This window comes from Camelus bactrianus, chromosome 4 (assembly GCF_048773025.1).
Source record: "Camelus bactrianus isolate YW-2024 breed Bactrian camel chromosome 4, ASM4877302v1, whole genome shotgun sequence".
In the NCBI taxonomy this organism is placed as follows: domain Eukaryota; kingdom Metazoa; phylum Chordata; class Mammalia; order Artiodactyla; family Camelidae; genus Camelus; species Camelus bactrianus.
In genome coordinates this window covers 47,008,469-47,030,197 of record NC_133542.1, presented here as the reverse complement: position 1 = coordinate 47,030,197, position 21,729 = coordinate 47,008,469, and the positions used below count along the sequence as shown (strand labels likewise).

General features: G+C 36.9%; 1 protein-coding gene across 4 annotated transcripts in view; it reads right to left on the bottom strand.

The window, feature by feature from the left end:
- Positions 1-627: 627 nt before the first annotated feature.
- The window catches only part of ZCCHC7 (zinc finger CCHC-type containing 7), a 214,916-nt gene continuing 193,814 nt past the window's right edge, over positions 628-21,729 (bottom strand). For 3 of the 4 annotated variants that reach the window (XM_010952881.3, XM_010952882.3, XM_045515202.2), the window contains exons 7-9: positions 18,748-18,843; positions 10,928-11,045; positions 628-9,168 (exon numbers count right to left, since the gene is read on the bottom strand). In XM_010952881.3, the coding sequence (XP_010951183.1) occupies positions 8,726-9,168; positions 10,928-11,045; positions 18,748-18,843 (657 nt within the window). In that variant the 3' untranslated portion in view covers positions 628-8,725. The remainder of the gene's footprint in view (positions 9,169-10,927; positions 11,046-18,747; positions 18,844-21,729) is intronic. The other variant, XR_835149.3, reaches the window with a different exon arrangement.

The window sequence follows — 21,729 nt, the reverse complement described above, 5'->3', positions numbered from 1 at the left end:
ATACGGGCGCCAATTTTCCCCCTTTACCGAGGCAAAAACTCTTCTGGGTACTGTAGTCAGTGCTGCATGAACTGCATGAGGTTTTCCACTGACTGGTGAGAACAGAAACTACCCTTGGCCTTGTGTGAGCTCCACCTATAGTTCCCTCTAATCCTCTCAGGGGGCTTCCTCACACATACGCACTGACCAGTACTTAGCTGGGGCCCCTCTGCAGATCTCTGGGTTCTCTCTCTAGGCTGCTCTCTCCTTTCAGGTAATCCGACCTACAAACTCTAGCCACTTTGGCTTCTCCAGGCTCTCAGCTCTGTTTCCTCAGTGAGGCTTCTCCTGGGTTTCCCCTCCTTGCTCCACAATCAAGAAACTCTCCAAGCAGTCAGCTGAGGCAATCAGAGGGCCATCTATCAAGGTTCAATCTTTCCTTGTCTGTGTTCAATGTCTTGAAAACTGCTTCACATATTTTTTTTTCCCACATTGTTTCAGGATGGAGGGTAAATCTGGTCTTGTTACTCCAATCTTGGCTGGAAGCAGAAATTCCTGAAACTAGTCTTGATAATGACTACGATATATGCTGCAATAAATTTGATATTCTGGATTCTTTCATGTTGCACTGTCACACGTGGGCACCACAAGTTGATAAACTCTTTATTGAGAACAGTTACATATAGTACATCAAAATAGAGTTGTATTCTCTGCATTCAAAAATAATTTTAAAAACATTTTTGTGTAAAACTGCCAAGTAGTCTTTTGTGGGAAGGACTGTTCGGAGCTTATGGTTGTAGCAGATGACGTGTTTCACATCCCTGTGTCTGTCAGCACGCTGCCTCCTCACTGCCCAAACCCACTCTGCCTGCGTGCACAGAGAGCCAGAGTTGAAAGGCTTTCGGAGCAGCTCTTAAAACAATGACTGACTTAAAACAAAAATGCTACACAGGCACACATACTCCTTTGCCCCTGATCAACCCACAGCCCACGCTGTCTCTAGCACTCAATTGGGAGTCTGAGAGCCACCCTCTGTGGGACCTTGACTTGATAAGGCATCCAGTTTGGATTCGTTCTCTTCTCTTATCATCCCACTTCCCTACTCCCTTACTGGATTTTATTGGAGACATTTCCTCATACATCACTTTAAAAACTGATATACTTCACAGTTTTTAGATGGCTTACAATGTCCATCATATATGTTAAATATACATTAAATGCACTGGAAACTTGTTTTCTTTGGATAGAGCAACTTTATCACATGAAATGATTCATTGCATGGCATGTGCTGCATGTCTTCCAATGGTTAGTACTTCTTTGGAGTGCTAAGCCCAAACCCTAAGGGTTTGTGCTGAACTTGGGTCCTGGTGATGGCTTCTACAACCTAGTGACATTCTTAACCAATCAAAAGTCCTACTAGATAGGCTCCAACCCTCTCCACCCCACCACCCTCTGCATCAGCTGACTCCCTCTTTCCTCACACATCCTATATTTACCTCAACAGAGCTAACACCTCCCCCTGGTGCTCTAGCATTTGTATTCATGCTTCCTGGTTTTACTAATATGTAATTCCCCTCAGCTGGCTAAGCTGCCAGTAGCCCTGTCCCTCCACAAAGGGGTCCAAATGGTCTGCAGATCTTTATGCCATGGAACTAGCGGGCCTTATTTCAGATGAATGGGACTTGTCCCACCAAACTCTCAAACACCAGCATAGTCTGATGAAAGTCTAAGCTTTATAAGACAAGGGTACATCCTGTCAGATGCGGCAGGCAACCTGCACTCACCCCTCTTGGTGAGAATTCCTTTGTGAAATGGGTTAGGGTTTCAATTAGAGTTTCTCAGCCTTAGCAGTACTGACATTTTGGGCTGGTTAATTCTTTGTTGCAGGGAACTGTCTTGTGGATCATAGGATTCTAGCAACATTCCTGACCTCTACTCAGCAGATGCCAGCAGAACCCTCTGAATTGTGAAAATCAAAAATGATAAGATCAGGGGATCAAGATAGTGATGAGAGAATGAAAGGCTGTTATTTTGTATGTAATGTTTTGTTGGCAGAATTTTTAGTTGTTTCTTATGAGCAGCTTCTTTCCATATCTTTTATGAATAGATTATTGATAATTATTAATGCTGTCTCTCCTTACACAAACAGAGCCAATCTTCTCACTGCAGCACTAACAAACAATGTTTTTTTGCCCATCAGAGTGGCAAAGAGAAAAAGGAATGAAAACATTCCATGTTATTGTGGGACTGGAGAGATAAACACTTTCCTCCACTGCCAGGACTGTATTTTGCAACGTGTACTAAAACTTTCGTGAAATATATACATGTTTTTTTACCCATTAATTTTGTTTTATATGGAATAATCAGAGAAGATATGATGTGTGTAGAAGGATTTTTTTTTCAAATAATGAAGCTCAGAAATAATCAGAAAGTTCAAAAACAGAGCTAATTAAATAAATTTTGATATAATGATATAATAGGATAATCATGTAGCCATTAAAAATGATGTAGATATATGTTTGATTAGAAAGAAAGTCATTATTAAGTGGAAAACAATGTATTTACATACAGAAAAAGGTCTGGAAGGATAGATACTAAAAATTTTAACCATATCTTTGAGTAGAAGAATCAGGTATGATTTTTATGTTAAAAATTCCCCCCCTTTAGGTAGTAATACTTATATAAGATGAAACAGACTTACTTTAAAACAAAGAGTGTGGCAGAGATGAGGAAGGATATCACACAATGATAAGGGGCTCTATCCAACAAGATATACAATTGTAAACATATATGCATCCAAAATAGGAGTACCTAACTATATAAAGCAAATATTAACAAACATAAAGGAAGAATTTAAAAATAATACTCCACTTACATCAGTGGACAGGTCATCCATACAGAAAATCAATAAGGAAACACTGGCCTTAAATGACACATTAGAACAGGTGGAGATAAACACACACACACACACACACACACAGAACATTCCATCACAAAGCTGCAGAATACACATTCTTTTAAAATGCACATGGAACATTCTCCAGGATAGATCACATGCTAGGCCACAAAACAAGTCTTAATAAATTTAAGAAGACTGAAGTCATATCAAGCATCTTTTCCAACCATCATGGTATGAGACTAAAAATCAACTACAAGAAGAAAACTGCAAAAAAACACAAACATGTGGAGGCTAAACAATATGCTACTAAACAACCAATGGATCACTGAAGAAATCAAAGAGGAAATTAAAAAATACCTAGAGATAAATGAAAATGAAACAAAATGATACAAAATCTATGGGACATAGCAAAGGTAGTTATAAGAGGGAAGTTTATAGTGATACAAGCCTACCTCAGGAAATAGAAAAATTTCAAATAAACAACCTACCCTTACATCTAAAGGGACTGGAAGAACAAAGAAAACTCAAAGTCAGTAGAATGAAAGAAATAATGAAGATCAGAGAAGAAATCAATGATAGACTAAAAAACAATAGAAAATATCAACGAAACTAAGAGATGGTTCTTTGAAAAGATAAACAAAATTGATAAACTTTAGCTAGACTCATGAAATAAAAAGGGTAGAAATAAATAAAATCAGAGATGGAAAAAGGTAAGTTATAACTGTTATCACTGAAATACAAAGGATCAAAAGAGATTACTACAAATAATTATATGCCAATAAAATGGACAATCTAGAATAAATAAATAAATTCCTACAAATGTACAATCTCCCAAGACTGAATCAGGAAGAAATCAAAAATATGAACAGACCAATTACTAGTAATGAAACTCAGCCAATAATTAAAAAAAAAAACAAAAAACCAATAAACAACAGTTCAAGACCAGATGACTTCACAGGGAAGTCTACCAAACATTTAAAGAAGAGTTAACACTTTTCCTTCTCAAACTACTCCAAAAAACTGAAGAGGAAGGAATACTTCTTAACTCATTCCACGAGATTAGCATCACCCTGATACCAAAACTAGACAAATACACAACAATAAAAAGAAAATTATAGGCCAGTATCACTGATAAACACAGATGCAAAAATCCTCAACAAATATTAGCAACCTGAATCCAACAATACATTAAAAGGGTCATACACCATGATCATGTGGGATTTATTCCAGGAATGCAAGGATGATTCAACATCTGCAAATTAATTCACATTAACAAATTGAAGAATAAAAATCATATGATCACCTCAATAATGTAGAAAAAGCTTTGGACAAAATTTAACATTCATTCATCATAAAGACTCTCCACAAAGTGGGTATAGAGGGAATGCACCTCAACATAATAAAGGCTACCTATGAGAAACCCACAGCTAACATCATACTCAACAGTGAAAAGCTGGAAGCATTTCTTCTAAGATCAGAAACAAGACAAGGATGTGCATACTCACCATTTTTATTCAGCATAGTGCTGGAAGTCCTAGTCACAGCAATAAGACAAGAAAAAGAATAAAAATAATCAATATTGGAAAGAAGAAAGTAAAACAAGTTAATGTTTGTAGATGATACTATAACATATACAGAAAATCCTAAAGATGCCACCGAAACACTATTAGAACTAACAAATGATTTTGTAAAGTTGTAAGATACAAAATTAACATAGAGAAATTTTTTGTGTTTCTATATACTAACAATGAACTATCAGAAAGAGAAATTAAGAAAACAATACTATTTACAACTGCATCAAAAAGAATAAAATACCTAGGAATATATCTAACCAAGAAGGTACAAGACCTGTACTTGGAAAACTCTAAAACACTGAAGGAAACTGAAGATGACAAAAACAAATGGAAAGATATACTGTGCTCATGGATTGGAAGAATTCATATGTTAAAATGACCATACTACCTAAGGCACCCTACAGATTCAAACTAATTTCTATCAAACACCAATGGCATTTTTCACAGAACTAGAATAAACAATTCTAAAATTTGCATGGAAACACAAAAGACCATGAATAGCCAAAACAATCTTGAGAAAGAAGAACAAAGCTGGAGGTATTATGCTCCCTGACGTCAAAGTATACTACAAAGCGATAGTAATCAAAACACTATGGTACTAGCACAAAAAGAGACATGCAAATCAATGGAACAGAATAGAGTACCCAGAAATGAAACCATATTACATGGTTAATTAATCTGCAATAAAAGTGTCAAGAAAATACAATGGGGAAAAGATAGCTTCTTCAATAAATGGCATTGAGAAAACTGAACATCTACATGTAAAAGAATCAAACTGGACTATTTTCTCATACCATATTCAAAAATAAACTAAAAATGGATTAAAGACTTAAATATAAGACCTGAAATCATAAAACTTTTAGAAGAAAACATAGGCAGCGGATACTCTCTGCATTGGTTTTAGCAATGTAGTTTGGGATAGATGTCTTCAGGCAAGGGAAACAAAAGCAAGAATAAACAAATGGGATTACACAAAACTAAGAAGCTTTTGCACATCAAAGGAAGCTATTAACAAAACAAAAAGGCCGCCTACTGAATGGGAAAAGATATTTGCAAACGATATATTTGATAAGAGGTTAATATCCAAAATATACAAAGAATTCACACAATTCAACATCAAAAAACAACCCGATTAAAAACTGGGCAGAAGACCTGAACAGACATTTTTCCAAAGAAGACATACAGATGGCCAGGCACATGAAAAGATGCTCAACATCACTAATCATCAGGGAAATGCAAATCAAGACCACAATGAGATATCCCCTCACATCTGCCACAATAGCTATTATCAAAAAGACAAGAAGTAAGTGTTGACAAGGATGTGGAAAAAAGGAATCCCTTGTGCACTACTGGTGGAAATGTAAATTGGCAAAGCTACTATGGAAAACAGTATGGAGGTTTTCCTCAAAAAACTAAAACTAGAGCTACCATACAACCCCAGCAACTCCACTCCTGGGTACTTTTTCCAAAGAAAACAAAAACACTAATTTAAAAAGATATATGCACTCCTATGTTCAATGCAGCATTATCTACAATAGCCAAGATATGGATGCAACCTAAGTGCCCATCACTTATATGTGGAGTAAAAAACAAAACAAAGAAACAGGCATAATAAAACATGAACAGACTCATAGAGAACAAACTAGTGTTTGCCAGAGGGGAGAGGAGTGGGGATGAGTGAAAAAAGTAAGGGAGATTAAGAGGTACAAACTTCCTGTTATCAAGTAAGTCACAGGGATGTATGTACAGCATCAGGAATACAGTCAATAATACAGTAACTCTGTAAGATGACAGATAGTAACTAGACTTACCATGCATAAAAAATATCAAATCACTATGTTGTATACTTAAAACTAATACAATATTGCAAGTCAATCATACTTCAATAAAAAAAAAGGTACAAACTTTCAGTTACAAAACAAATGAGTCACAGCGATGAAATGTACAGTATGATGAATATAGTCAATAACAGCTTCTGTATGGTGACAGATGATAACTAGAAAAAAATTTAAAAAAAATTTTCCCCCTTAAAATGAATACGTACTCCGTGTGTAACAAAAATAAAGAGCCAATAATAAGCGCTGTTAATGGCATGGCTCTGAAATAACAGGCACTGTTAGCAGCATGGTCCATGAAAGCAAGGCTTTCCACTGAGAGACTGGGAGATGGCTTCCCTGTGCTCTAGTCTAAGAATGCCAAACGTGACTCAAGGTAGAACCCAGGAAAGGAGCCACTTAGGCTGTTTCTAATCAAAGTGGGACCAGAAGCAAAAGATGTTTTGAGTCTTCTCAATTTTACTAATTATGCAGATCCTTACTGTTTGGGATATCTGCTTTTCTCTTAATCATATTTATCCATTTAAAGTCTTACTTGATTATCTAGTCTCTCTATATTTTAAACTCCCTACTCATGTATGGAAAGTCAGTGTGTGAGCAGACTAACTGACTACCTTTAACGGAGTACTTGGTGTAAGAGCCAGGTGCCAAGGGCAATGAAGAGGAAATGGAGCAGAAGCTCCTCTTGTGTTTCTGTTCTTTCCTTACCGTCCTAATGCCCCAAAGTGAAGCAGCTCATCTGCCTTCCTATCAGCATTAAATGCATGGACCTGAAGGATAAATTACATCCCAGAACAAAATGTTTGTCTAATAAAAACCATAAAATTTGAGAGGAAAAATAATGTGCAGAAACAAATAGAAAAAGAGCTTCCTTTCTTCCCTCCTCCAATTTTCTAAGTATGAAAGGCTCTAAAAAATGGTAATCCCATTTCTGTCCTGAAAGTAGACATCCCCAGATCTGAAGGAATGCTAGCACATCAATAATTAAATGCGCTTGTTCCAAGCCCTACTGAGAAATAATGCCAATTATCTCAAGGCTTCCTACTCTCTGAAGTTGTTTTTCATGGTTGTCACTTTTAGCACTGTTAAAAGACTGCTCACTTACCTTAGGGTTAAAACAATCCCAGCTGATGTTAGGAAGCCAAGCACCAACACACAAGGAATGCTGACACTTAGCTGAAAGCTGGGCAGTACAGGGAAGGTGGTGGACTCAAGACACTAAGGCTGATTCTGGAGGAGAGATTCTCTCCTGCATCTCCCCCCTGCCCCCGCCCCTCACACCAAAGAAAAGAGAGCTGATCCTAACAGACGTATGGCAGATTGTGTATTTCACGAAGAGTAAAACACAAATTTAAGATTCCAACATTATAAAATCATTGGAGAACATGGAGAAATATCTTTATTTCTCCATCTTATTTTATTCTGGCGGAGAGTTAGTGCTTGGGCAATAACGGCATTTGACCCCAGTTTGCGGAGATTTTACAACTTTAGTCACTTGTCCAACCCAAGTACTCCCTTTGTTGCTCAAACTCTCATTGTCTTTTTACATAATAGATAAATTTATTTACTGCATTTTAGACATTTTATTTGTCTTATTCTAACATTAAGCTCTGATAAGTACAAAAGGCTCACAAATACAAAAACTTCTTTATAGCTCTGTGGTAATTAAAAACCTCACGAGAACAAAACAAATTTTAAAGCTGGACAATATTCATCTTAAATATGTGAGGGACAACCTTCAAGTGTGACTGTAAAAATGGCAAAAACTATTTCCTTGTGATTACATTAAAATTACGTAAAAGATGACTTTTTTTCACTTGTTTCAGGAAATCTGTCTCTCGACATTTAGTCTGGATGGAGTCTTTACCTATATTTTGCTATGAAACCCAATTCCCTGCCTCTTCAGTGCTTCAATGATGACACCTTCATCTTCAGCCTGTGATGTTCTGGCTAGAGGAGGATGCTGACACCAGCTTCTGAAGCAAGAAAAGCCAGATTTAGATTTAGAGTAATGTTAAAAAACAAACAAAAAAAGGAATGCTGAATTTTTTTGTATCAGCATTAATTTCTTTTTGTAAGGATTTAATTTTCATGCTCACACTGCAGATGATGAGCTTTTATTTGATGAACTTCTATTTTTTCAAAGTATTTAAAAATTTTTTTTTCTGAAACAATTAATTCTTCCTATCCGTAGGACTCTGAGTAAAATGACGTCCTGGAACAGGGGAATTCCAAGTTTATCTTTCTGTTTTCTTACCTAATAACTTGTTGCACACAGAGAACTGAGCTCTTCAAGGTCTTCAGCAGCTCTAGGTATGACTGAGATAAAAAAAAAAAACCAAACTTCCTTTTATTTAATCATAGACAATAAAAATATTGCCAGGATGTTGGAGATATGAAGCCCAGACAAACACTGGGAAGTGATATCAGAAGCTGACTCACAGCTTAGATTTTTTTTTCCTCTGCTTAATGAGAAATAGATTATCATTGCCATCCTCCTCCAAGCAGCTCTCCTTTTTCTTATGCTTGCCCCGCTTGCCCTCTTTGGGCAGCTTGTCTTCTCTTGGCTTGTGGGAATGCGATGAGTAATGGAAGGGCTTGTGAGGCTTCTGGGTTTTGAAAGTACCAGGAGAAGAGTGGACCTTGGGGCCCCTGGGAAAGTCCTCATCCACTTCACGACACCTGTCAGCCTTCTTGTGCTTTTCACGCTCTCTGTTGTTCCTGCTTACGGTTTCTTTCTGGATTTCTTTCTTTTCTTGAGGCCACCTGTTGTTTTTCCATGAGGCTTGGCTCTTCCTCACATCATGGTGGGGCCTCCTATCTGCTGCTTCCATATGAGGCCTCTTGAACTGTCTTGGAAAATCCCCATTTTTCTGGAGTTCTGAAAAATACAGAAGTATTTTTGCATATTCAGCAGGAAGACAGTCCGTGCAGAGCTTTCATAGGTCTGTGAATAACTCCACAGGGAGAAAAGCCAGATATTTAAATGCATTAATGATATCACATTCTGAAGAATGCTTACTAAGGTAAAAATCACTCACTAAAACTTGAATGGCTGTAGTTCTATTTTTCTGAGTGCTAAACATGGAAGAAATCCAGAAATCCAATGATATTTATTCTGTTCAATACAGTTTAACTAGGTTAAAAAATGGAGACAAGGACCAGTGAAAGCAGTAATCACTTAAGCTTTGTGAAGGAAAGTCATGTCTGACCAATTCAAGTTCCTGCACTGATAAAGAGACAGCCCTTGATGATAAGGTGAAACAAGATGTATAAAATGGCTTTTTGACAGTCTCATATGACATTTCAATTATCCTCTGAAGATAAAGTATGGCCATAGTACTTATAGGTGGATACCATGCTGGACAGGAGGTTATTCCTCCAGAGTAGAGTTCACTGGCTTGGACAGTGAGTTCCTGTGCACACCCTCGTGTATCTGAGAGGTTTATGTGCCAGATCTGATGTTACATTTTGTTGGGACTTAGCACTCCCACTACAAGTGTCTGATGGGATAAGTGGGAGATGAGGTTACAGTGAGGGAGGAAAACTAACCTGTCAACAGTACCTTGAAAGATTAAAGAAGTCACCAATTGAAAAAAAAAATGGGATGGAGTACTAAGTAGTATATTTAGTGGACAAAAATGAATTCTAGAATAAAAATAAGTAATTACTTATAGATGTTAGTATAAAATATAAATTCCAATTGATCACAGCAAGCCTCGAAGTGGATCTGTGCCATACAGTTGTCAATATAACTAATTAAAAAGGAGAACAAATGGTTTTTCTCTGATTATAAAAGTCATAAATGCTCATTAAAGAAAATCTGGGAAATACAAAAAAGTGTAAAGAAAATTAAAAAAAAATGCACCCATGATCTTTTAATCTAGAGATGACATTTTGATGCAGTTCTTTTTAATCTTTTTAAATTTAGTTTGCTGATCATTATCTTCATGTATTATAATTTCTCTCTATATAGTTGAGATAAATTTTACATAAAATTTAATATGTAAAATATGCAGGAGTTGAGAAGTAATTCCTCTACTCTTCCCAGAATTGCTATCTTCATTTTGAAAGGACCTGAATTCAGAGAAAGAGAGGTAGAGAAAATAGGCTTAAATTATAAAATAATTTGGTGAGAAAGAACATTATGTTAGCAACAGCAAATAAGGAAACTACAGAGAATGGCTGTGGACCTGCAGCTCTGCTCATAATGGTGGCCAATAAGAAATGACCTCTTTGGCGAAGCTCCTGGAACTACCAGGAATCATCTAGCAGGGAAAACTTTTCTTTGATTGAAAAATACCAGAGACACAAAAAGGGAAAAAAAAAATTACTTGTTGAACAGAAAAATTTCAAAGGGGCTTTTAAAAATTCTGTATGCATGTACAGATGGAAGTATTTTCTGGACATTTTCTAAAATGATCATTATGTAAGAAAAAATGCTCATTGTGAATAGAGTACAACACAGGATTTTTTAAATGGGTGCTTGATTTCTAGAGATCAAGAAAGTTCCAGTTTCTATAGTAATTATTAAAAACATTTTTGGTGCTAACCAAAGACCCACAAAGCAGGCAAAGACAGTGCGAAAAAAGTTTAGGAACTCCTGCAAAGGTGATCTAGCAAGACATCTAATAACATACCTTTTACTTTTCGTTTTATTCTCTGATCTCTCTCCCGGATTTCATATTTGTCATCATAGTAGTAGATGAATGGAGATGTTGGAAAGGTCTGGTTAAACATTCGTCTTTCTGTACACTCCTGCAAATTGTATTTGAAATTATGATGTCACAAGGTCACACTGTTCAGATAACCTTTTTTTGGCAAAATTATGGACCACTATAATTAGAGATGAGCCCCACATCACTGATACTCACACTGTAGCTGCAGGCTGTGGTCTCGCTGGGACTCTGGAAGGATCAGCCAGCCCGACACTCAATTGTGCTTACATGCTATTCTTCAAAGTTTAGATTTTCTTCCTTTACTTCTTTACCTATGAAATCCTTCTTATTTTTTTTTTTTAATCTTCCCTGCCAACCCCCTCCCCTAGCAATGCCTTATACCTCTGTTAGAGGGTTTATTTTATTCAGCTTTATACTGTATTAATCCTTTGCTTATTTGTCTCTTCTAAAGCCTTCAATCAAGTGCTTCTCCTTTTCTTCTTCCCTTCACATTTATAACCCCTAAATATGGGAGTAAATTCTTAGCCCTTTCCTCTGTTCCCTCCACACAGGTGGCTTTTGCAAACTTGTTTTAAGTCAATACTCACTGCTCACAAGGGCAGTGATTCTTATGGTGGGGAGCAGGGTGGTAGTGGATTGTGTCTAGTTTGAAAATGCTCCTAGGTATTTTGAAGGAAATCTCTGTTTTCTTTGCTCCCTCTATTCAAGATGAGGTCGCTCCTCTTACTCCCCCTGGACAGCTCCCCACTCTCATGACTCTGGCCTTCCCACAGCTGCTAGTTCCCAAATCCACATCCTTGGCCTGAGCCATGCCCCAAGTAGTAGGCTTTGTTTGTCCTGACCTGTGACACACATTTATTCAGCTTGTCTGAAACCAAATAATGTCTTTTATTTGAAAGAGGTTTCCCTTTGAAACTTTCCCACTTCTGTCCTCTGTCATCTTGCCTAAATTTATTACAAACATTCTTCTTAGTTAGGTACTGAAGAAAAATTAAAATACAGCTATCTCCTGCTTTTCAAAATTTCGCTTTACATCGCTTTGCTTTGTGAAAGAGCTATATTAGCACCTGTTTTCACTAACAAAGAAATATAAAGAGGACTTTCACTTTTACAAAAAAAGGTGAAAAGTTAAAATGGCGGTTTAGCGCTTGTTTTGCAGCAGACATTACGGAGGCAGTGAGCACCCGGAACAGTGAGAGTTGCGCCACCAAGCTCCTTCCCCAGGAACTACACACAGAATCTCAGCATCAAGCCACCACAGCTTTGAACTGTGTCTGTGAGCATCTGTCATTTATCTCCCTTTATTTTGTGCATCTGTTAACGAGATGGGTCCTAAGGTAATTGTTTCTTCACTTGACAGCCACTTCAGCTTAGGAAAGGTTTCATAGGAACGCCCAAGTTTCAGATTGTGGGGGAAATTTGTACCTCTTAGGAAGAAAGTACATGAAATATCTGCATAGAATTTAGCTGATTATCATAACTTTGTCATTATATACTCAACTTGTAATTCTAAGATATCAAAGCTGATAGCCATACACATAATTTGTAGATTTAAAAAACTAGGAATCATTCTAAATACACACTTACATATAGAAAATAAAGTAATGGAGGGAAAGAAAACCTATTTCAAGAAATAATGGCTGAAAACCTTAATCTGGCAAAGGAACCAGACAGCCAAGTCCAAGAAGCACTGAGTCCCAGACAAGATGAACCCAAAGAGACCCACACCAAGATACATAATTAAAATGTCAAAAGTTAAAAAGACTCTTTTCAAACTTCTCCAACAAAATATTCATAAAATCAGATAAGGAAAGTTCTAGAGATTAACAAAAAGCTGTCCATCCCCACAGTGAAACCACTTTGAAGATCTAGCTTTAAAATTCATGTGAATTTGCATTCTATTTCATAATATAACCAAATGCAAAAGAATATACAGTGAAAAGTAAGTTTCACAAGTGTTGAACTCTCTCACACTACTGGTGGAGTATAAGCTGGTACAATCACTTTGGAAAACAGGCAGTGTACACGAAAGCTGAATACATGCAGTACCCTGAGACCTAGTAATTCCACTCCTAGGTGCATACACAACAGAAATGCATACATAAGTTTACTGAAAGATGTGCTCAAATGTTCACAGCAATACTAGTTGCAATAGCCCCAAACTGGAAACTATCCACAACAGTAGAATGAATAAACAAACTGTGGGATTCATTAAATGGACTACTATTCATGGATGAGAATGAATGATCTACACCACATGCATAATACAGATAAGTCTTGTAGACAAATGTTGAGGAAAAGAAGCCAGACAAAATATACTATATATGATTCTGTTCGTATAAACTATAAAGACAGGCAAAACTAATACAAGCTATTAAGAATCAGGATAGAGGGTAACCCTTTTTGCTTCTAGGATGCTGATAAGATTCCGATTCCTGACCTAGGTGCTGGTTACTCTGATGTGTTCATTGTGTGAAAATTAATTGAACTGTACATTTACAGTTTGTGAACTTATTTGTATGTGTATTCTGCTTCAATTTTTTTACAAGAAGTCTCTCCTCTAGTCCCTTTCCCCTCCCTAGAGGCAACTTCTGTTACCAGTTTCTTGTGTCCTTCCTGAGATATTTTAAGCATGTAAAAGCTTCTATGTCTTGTTTTTTCTTTTCATAAGTAGCATACAAAACACACTTCCCTTTGCCTTTTTTCCCTCCTCACTTAATATGTTGTGCAGATTGTTCAGTTTCAACACATATAGATCTGCTCTTTTTTTAGTGGGTCTGTGAGCACTCTTCTGGCTCTGAAATCAAGAACTGAAGATCTAAAACAGGTAGTTCTCAAAGACATTAAGCTGAATGAAAGAAGCCTTAGGAAAGAATACACATTGTAGGATTCCAATTATATGAAATTTTATAACAAGGAAAATGAATCTATGGTGGGGACAAAATTAGAACAGTAATTGTCTCCGGTGGAGTGGCAGTGGGACTAAGAAGAGTCATGAGGGAAGCTTCTAGGATGATGATAATGTCCTATATCTTGATAGGGGTTTGGGATACAGAGACAGGTGCTTTTATCAATACTCAGCAATTATACACTTCTAAATGTGTGCATTTTATGTAAGTTTTTTAACTCAGAAAATACGTAAAAGCAACAGATATTGAGCTCTAAGTTAATGATATGCATGCTAAATAGTTTAGGAATGAAGTGTACTGATAATGACAATCTATTTGAAATGCATGAAAAAATAAAATGGACTGGTACAAAGATGGATACTTAGGTGATAAAGCAAGAAAAGTAAAATGTTAATGGTAGAATCGAGTTGATGAGTATATGGGTGTTCATTGAAAAAGTCAACTTTATGTTTGAAAACTTTAAAAATAAAATGTTGGAAGGAAAAGAGAAAGAGAAGCAAGCTGGTTATTGCCTAGACAAAATACGATTAACTATTTTAAAATGTACGATTAAGTGGCATTTAATGCTGTACAACCACCACCTCTTTCTAGTTCCAAAACTTCATCATCATTGGGATTTTGATAGGGGTTACATTTACTCCTAAGTATTGTATTCTTTTTACTGCTATTGTAAATCAGATTATTTTCTTAATTATCTTTCTGGATTGTTCATTGCTAGTATATAGAAATGCAACTGATTTTTGTGTGTTGATTTTGTATCTTGGAACTTTGCTGAATTCATTTATTAGCTTTCACTGTGTGTGTAATCTTGAGTGTTTTCTAGATATGAGACCATGTTATCTGTGAATGGAGATAATTTCACTTCTTCCTTTCTAACTCAGATGTCTTTTATTTTTCTTGCCTACTTTCTCTGGCCAGAACTTCTAATAAAATATTGACTCAAAGTGGCAAAAGTGGGCATTGTTCCTGATTGTAAGGGAAAATTTTTCAGTCTTTCATCATTGAGTATGTTGTTAGCTGTGGGTTTTTCATATATGGCCTTCATCATGGTGAGGAAGTTCCCTTCTATTTCTAGTTTATTAAGTGTTTTTCTCATGAAAGGATGTTGAATTTTATAAAATTCTTTTATTGTATCAATTGAGATGATTGTTTTTTCCCTTCATTCTATTAATGTGACATATTACATTGATTAATTTTTATCTGTTGGCCCATTCTCGAATTCCAGGAATAAATCCCACTTAGTCATAATTCCAGTACTAATCCCACTTAGTACTTTTAATGTACTGCTTTGGCTTGCTAGTATATTGTTCAAGATTTTTATGTTAATATTCATAAAGGATATTTGTAATTAAAAAAAGGAAAATAAAGTAATGGAAATCTGTACCTACCATTTAACTTTATCAAATGATAACATTTACCCTTTATTTTCTTCAGTTTTCCTCTACGCATTAACAATATAATTGAAATCCTCTGTGTAACTTCTTCCCATTTCCCATTCAATTTTTTCCCTTTCCAGAAGTTGGTGCCATGGTCTTAAAGTTGGTGTCTGCCATTTTCATATGTTTTAATACTCTTACTACTAATGAATATTCCAATAAACAACAGTAAAAGCTTAGAAGTGTTGAGATTTCATAAAAATGACACCATTCTGTGAATATTTTGAAATGGCTTTAGGTTATAATAGCTTCACAGAACAAGTTCAGTGGTGTTCTTTTGAATTACCTGTCTGAATAAAGGTTTGGTAAAACCTGACTACAAAACCACCTGGGTCTGGTATATTTTGGTAGGGAGAATTTTGATTACTAATTCAAGTTCCTTAGTGGTACTGGTTCATGTAGGTTTTTTCTTCTTTAGTCATTTCGTTAATTTGTATTTTTCCAGAGAATTATTTATCTGCATTTTCAGATTTAACATTGAACTTTATGAAGTTTATATAGTATTCTCTTTTACTTAAAAAATTATACTGTATCTTATGCTATTTACACTTTTCACTCATTATTTGTATCTTTTCCTTTTCTTTGAGTAGTTTTTCCATAAGTCTGTCTCTTTTCTTTTGGAAAGAAAATGTCTACAAAGAAGCACCTTTTGGTTTTGATGATGCTATTTATCATGTTCTCTATTTCAATAATTTTGGTTCTTATCTTCGTCATTTCCTTCTTTCAGCTATCTTAAGATTTATCCTGTTGTTGAGTTTCTGGATCTTTTGGGGCTTTTTGGGGTCTTGAAAGTTGTAAGGCAAACCCATACAGTAATATAAATTATTGCTTTTATAAATCACTATCCATGGTGGCTCCAAGTTTCCAAAAGAAAGGATACCCATGAAAGATTTGGATGTAAGATTCTGCTGTGGCCTGAATGTCTGTGTGTCCCCTGACCCAATTCAGATGTTGAAATCTGAACCCCAAAGGTGATGGTATTAGGAAGCGGACCATTTGGGAGGTGATTAGGTCATGAGGGTGGAGCTCTTATAAAATATACCCAACAGAGCTCTCTAGCCCTTCCCACCACCATGTGAGGACACAGCAAGAAAGCGTCATCTGTGAGGAAGCAGGCCCTCACCAGACACTGATTCTGCTGGCACCGTGATCTTGGGCTTCCCAGCCTCTAGAACTACGAGAAAAAAATTTCTGTTGTTTATAAGCCACTCAGTCTATGGTAGTTAGTTTATAGTAGCCTGAATGGACTAAAACAGATTCTAACCATAAAACATTAAGAACAAACTACAATTACAAAAAGGTACTGGAGATCCTGACACACTCCCAGCGCCTCGCTCATCTTGGAGTAGTCTCTTTGCACAATGACTACCGTTTCCTATCGCGGTTTGCCTCATGTGGAACTGCCTATGATTGTCCCTGCCTCTCCAACTAGAGTGAGTAGAATCAGGGAAGGGCGATGCCACATTAACCTAAGAAAAGCTATTCATTAACATATACAGAACTGAGTTTCTGAAGCTGAAGAGGAGGGGGTCCTCAGACATCTTTAACCTCCTGCAGTCTCCCATTTGGATCCCGATGTGGCTATACAGAGCTATACAGTCCTATAAACATTTTCCAAAGCTAAATGTAAATTATATTTTGATTATCCACATCGCTGGTCCCCTCCATTAGCACAGACAATTGATAGTTGGCTATATAATCTATCTACTATTTTGGATTAGCCACACCACTGATCTTCTTCATTAGTGTGGATAATCTAGAATTCTTCATCTATGGCAGCAATGAGGCTGCCAAATTTACTTTATTGTAAATTAAAAATTATCTAAATCTAGATTTCAGGGATAAATTCCAAATGCTTTTAATATATTTCCTATCTACATTAACAGGAGTGACTAGTAAGCAGTATGTGTCCAACTATAATTGTTTTTCCTTAATTGAACAAACATAAATGTTAAAAATCATACCCCCTTTGCTTTAAAGAGGTAAGCAAGCATAAATTGTACATCTATGTGATTTGTGTGGCAGTAGACTGCTTATGTGAATATGTTTGCCACACAGTGCTGGCAATATCTGAATTTTGACAACAAGAATCTAACTAGGTTTCCAGTGTGAGTTCTGTAGCAGTGAAGTAATTCTATTGCAGGGTCCCTCCATCTGTACCCCTTTACTATGGATCTGATCACAGTGGAAATACCAAATCAGTGCTGAGAGATCTCCCTGTACAACCTCTTTGCTTGGGAGATACAGAAACTGGAGACCAGAGAGAAATAGTGGGTTGCTTTAAGGCACATGGTTAAGTCAGCAGTAGAGCATAAGTTGAGGATCAGAACTCCTTCCTAGTTTTCATATTCTACCCCTTCACTCCATGGTCCTGCTGCTCCAAGGCAGAAGGAAAACTCCATCTGTTGATGGACTCTGTGCAGTACTTTTTCTTCAGACTTTTTGTCTCTCCCCATACCATAGAGTTCTATCCCCAAGGTCTTCACCTACAGGTGAAGGCTTGGTCAGAATTCAAGATGTGACCTGCAATACTAACTACTCCATCCTACTGCTCACGCCTCTAACCATTTTAAGCACCTCCTCGCCCTGTATGCTTTCCATCTTCTGTCATCAGGTCTGATTTGATATTAGTTTATTTTGGTTTCTAGGCCAATAGAAGCCTATCTGGAGACTGGGAATGTATTTTTCCATATAGATTTTCTACTTGTCGTGCCAAGGACTTTCCTTCTCTGCCTCAAGATTCCCAGAATGTAGGAGCTCTGAGTCTACTCTTATTGCATCCTGACTCCGCCATGAGCTGTTACTGTTTCACATTTAATGGGATAACTGGTGAGGAAACTCACTCCCACCTCATGGCAACAAGTTTCTGCTTTGATGTCTCAGCATCCCAAACACACAAGTTTGGCCCTTTCAGCTAGCATTAGGAAATGTGCAGGCTGGATAGGGAATCTAGGCATTTGTGGGGTAGACAGGCTGGATGACAATGCAGCATCTCTGTCTTTCCACTAGTGAGTGTCAGGGTTTGTGAGCGAGTGGTAAAGATTTAACCGAACACAGTATCAGGGAACACTGGAGGTACTGGAGAGCTATGTAGAAAATCTAAAATCATGATTTGGCTAGGTCAAAATACCAGTAATCCTAAGAACTCATGAGAACTGTAACCATTCTATCGACGACTATTATTTCTCTGACTGATTTTATGAGCTGTATTTATTTAGTCTAACCTGTTCATGTATATTTAAAACAATTAGAGGAATGTGCTCTGACAGATCCTTTATTCTAGCAGGAAGGGGAGAAGTAAATCAGTTGAAAACATATGGAGTCTTACTTTAAGATAGTAGGTTATAAGAAATAAGTGTTCAGAATTACGTTTGTTTCGAGTGCAACCACTCCTGAACAACAGAAAGCTTTAAGCCCAAATGCCACTTAAACTTACGTGTCCATAATGGCCTTCTAGCCCACAGTTGTAGCAATACACTGAGGCTGATTGTCCAGAAGGGGTCTTCGGCTTTTTGGGTGGTCCAGGTTTGGTCTGCAACATGAATATTTGTAAGGATTTAGTAAATGTCAGAAGACAATTAAAACCTCATTCTTTCCAAAAGAACTTTTTTAGGTAAGAGATTCCTTAGAAGTACTGCCTCCTAGAGTTTAGTGTGGAGACCCCATATTCAGATGGTTCTGTGTATTAAAGTGTGTAACATGACAAGAATTCTTTTATTCTTAACATCAGCGTGTGCTTCCCTCCCCTGCCTTGCTCCTCATTCCATTCAGCACTACGCCCAATACTGAGGTGGATATTAGGTATCTGAGATAGAGAAAGAGTAAAAGTCTAGTAGAACATGACAGACATATACATAGATAATGACAAACAATGTAAGCACTGTGACAGAAGCACGTACAAGGAATTTGTGGAGTGGCAAGGGGGACCTATCATTGGATGGGGTGAGGAAGTCAGGGAAAGCTTCTCTTGAAATATAAAATTTAGGTTTATTCTGAAAGAATTAGGTGTAAATCAAATGAGGACTTCTAGGTAGAGGGAAAGGATGCTTTACAGGTTTCTAACTTGGGTGAACTGGTGAGTAGTAGTGTCAACAATTGATTCAGAAAAGTACGATAAGAAGGAGGAGTCAATTTAGAGGAAAAGATGATGAAATCTGTCTTGAATGTTGAGTATCTAGGTGGAGATGTCCACTAGGCAGTTATCTATAAGATAAAGCTTAGAAAACATGTCTGAGCTGAAGGTTAGATTTGAAAGTAAGCTGCATAATAGTGGAAGCTGAAATGACCAGAGTGGACAGAGCTGCCATAGCCAGGTGAGTGGCAGTGAGCTAAAGATGGAATCCTGGACACAATATGTAACGGGCAGGCAGAGGAGCCTGTGAAAGGGACAGACAAGGAGAGGTTAAAGGATGCAGAGTCACAGGAGAATACAGTCGTAGACCTTAGAGTAGTCTCAAGAAGGATGAACTGATCTACAATGTCAAATACAGCAGAGAGGCCTAGAGAGAGATTAGAACTGAGAAACATCCATTAGATTTGGCAATTGTTCACGGATAACCTCATTGTGAGAATTTTGGAATCAGTGGGAAGGTAGAAAGTAGAAGGCAATAGGTTGAGGAGTGAGGAGATGCCACAAAGAAGAGCAAGGAAAATGATTACCCACAAAAGCCAGGATGATGGTTACTGCCCTTGGGGAGAGAATAGCACACAGAGGGTTTCAGGGTAGCTGCGATTTTCTATTTCTTGAACATAGTGGTGTCATATAACTTGAGTGTGTTATATAACTAATTTATTAAACTGTACACGTATGTTTTACGTACTTTTCAGTATGTATATTCCATTTCATAATAAGAAATGTTAAAAAAAACTGATTGGAAGTTGAAGAAAAGTAGACAGTAGGTACATATTATTTGAGAAGCATGAGTAAGGGGCGAAATATCAGTCAGCACCTAGGGGGAGGGTTTGGTGGAGTCTGTTATTAGAATGGGAGAGACCAGAACATATGAGGGAGCATGTAGAGATGGAGAAGTTGAAAACAGAAAGAAAGGATGGACAGAGCAAAACCCCTGAGGTGGGTGGGATGGGCTTTCAACAGGAGAAAAAACTAATTCTCCCCATATTTTCTGGAGATTGGTAGGATGGGAATAAACTTGGGTAAGTTTATTTCTTATGTTCTTCATTGGGATCCTATAACAAAGAGCGCCAAGTAACTGGTCTGCCAGCTAATCTTGTTGCTGTTGTTTAGTGTGGCAAACAGGTGGTTTGTGGATGTTTTATCCTTTTGATATAGGAAAATACCTATAGGTTATAAAAATAATCTTCACATAACTTTACTTTGAGCTCCTATTTCCTAAGATGGAAAACGGGGATGACAATAACCTGATAGATGTTTTCTACTGACAATACAAAATGGAATTTACAACTTCAGCTATTATCAATTGAGATATAATCAAAACACAATCAACAAACATCTTATACTCTCCAATAAAAAATGTGGTTCATGAATTGAGACTAGTTAAAAAGCCACTAAACACAGATTTAACAGGTACGCACATAAGCATGTACCACTCATTGCAGTGGTTTAAAATTTTTTTCAGGTAGTAGAACACTGGGAAGACATGAAATTATTAAGCAGAAATAATTTTTCCATCTAAAAGATAACTCTATTATTTGATGTGATATAAAACTGCAACCATGAGCATATGTGGTTTAAGAGAAAGAAATAAAACCAGAAGAGATGGTACCATGGATGTGAAGGTAGAACAGATGATGTTCCAAGGGAGAAGTTATCAAAAGCTATTGATGGATCAAATACGATGAAGACTACAAAATCCATTGGACTTAGCAATCAGAAAGCTGTTGGCAACTGGAAACAGCTGTGAGCAGTTACATTTGAGAGGCAGAGGCACAAGCCAGATACTAACGGGTTCATTACAAGTAGAAAGATGCTGAAGAACAGAACATAGATGACTTTTAAAGAAACTATGCTGTGTATGAGAGAAAGGAAGGGGACAAGTAGCACAAAATTTAGGTTCAAGGATACCTCCATCAGTGACATTTACCAGAGTGCTGGACACATGGCATGAGCAAATGTGTACATTCTTTCATTAACCTACCCCCAAAATAATTATTGAGTGCTTAATACATGTTCTAAGATTAGGGGTAGCTGAGAAGTGAGCAAGACAAAAATCACTGCTCATATCTCCAGTGGTGGAAGACAGATAAACAAAATCAATAAAACACAGACATACACACAGTATCAGACAGTAATAAGTGGTATGTAGGAAATTAAAATATGGCCTATGGGTAAGAATGATTTTTACATTTTAAAATGGTTTAAAATTTTTAAAAAAGGATGTTTTGTAACATGTGAAAGTTATATAAAATTCAAAATTCAGTGCCCATGAATAAAGACTTA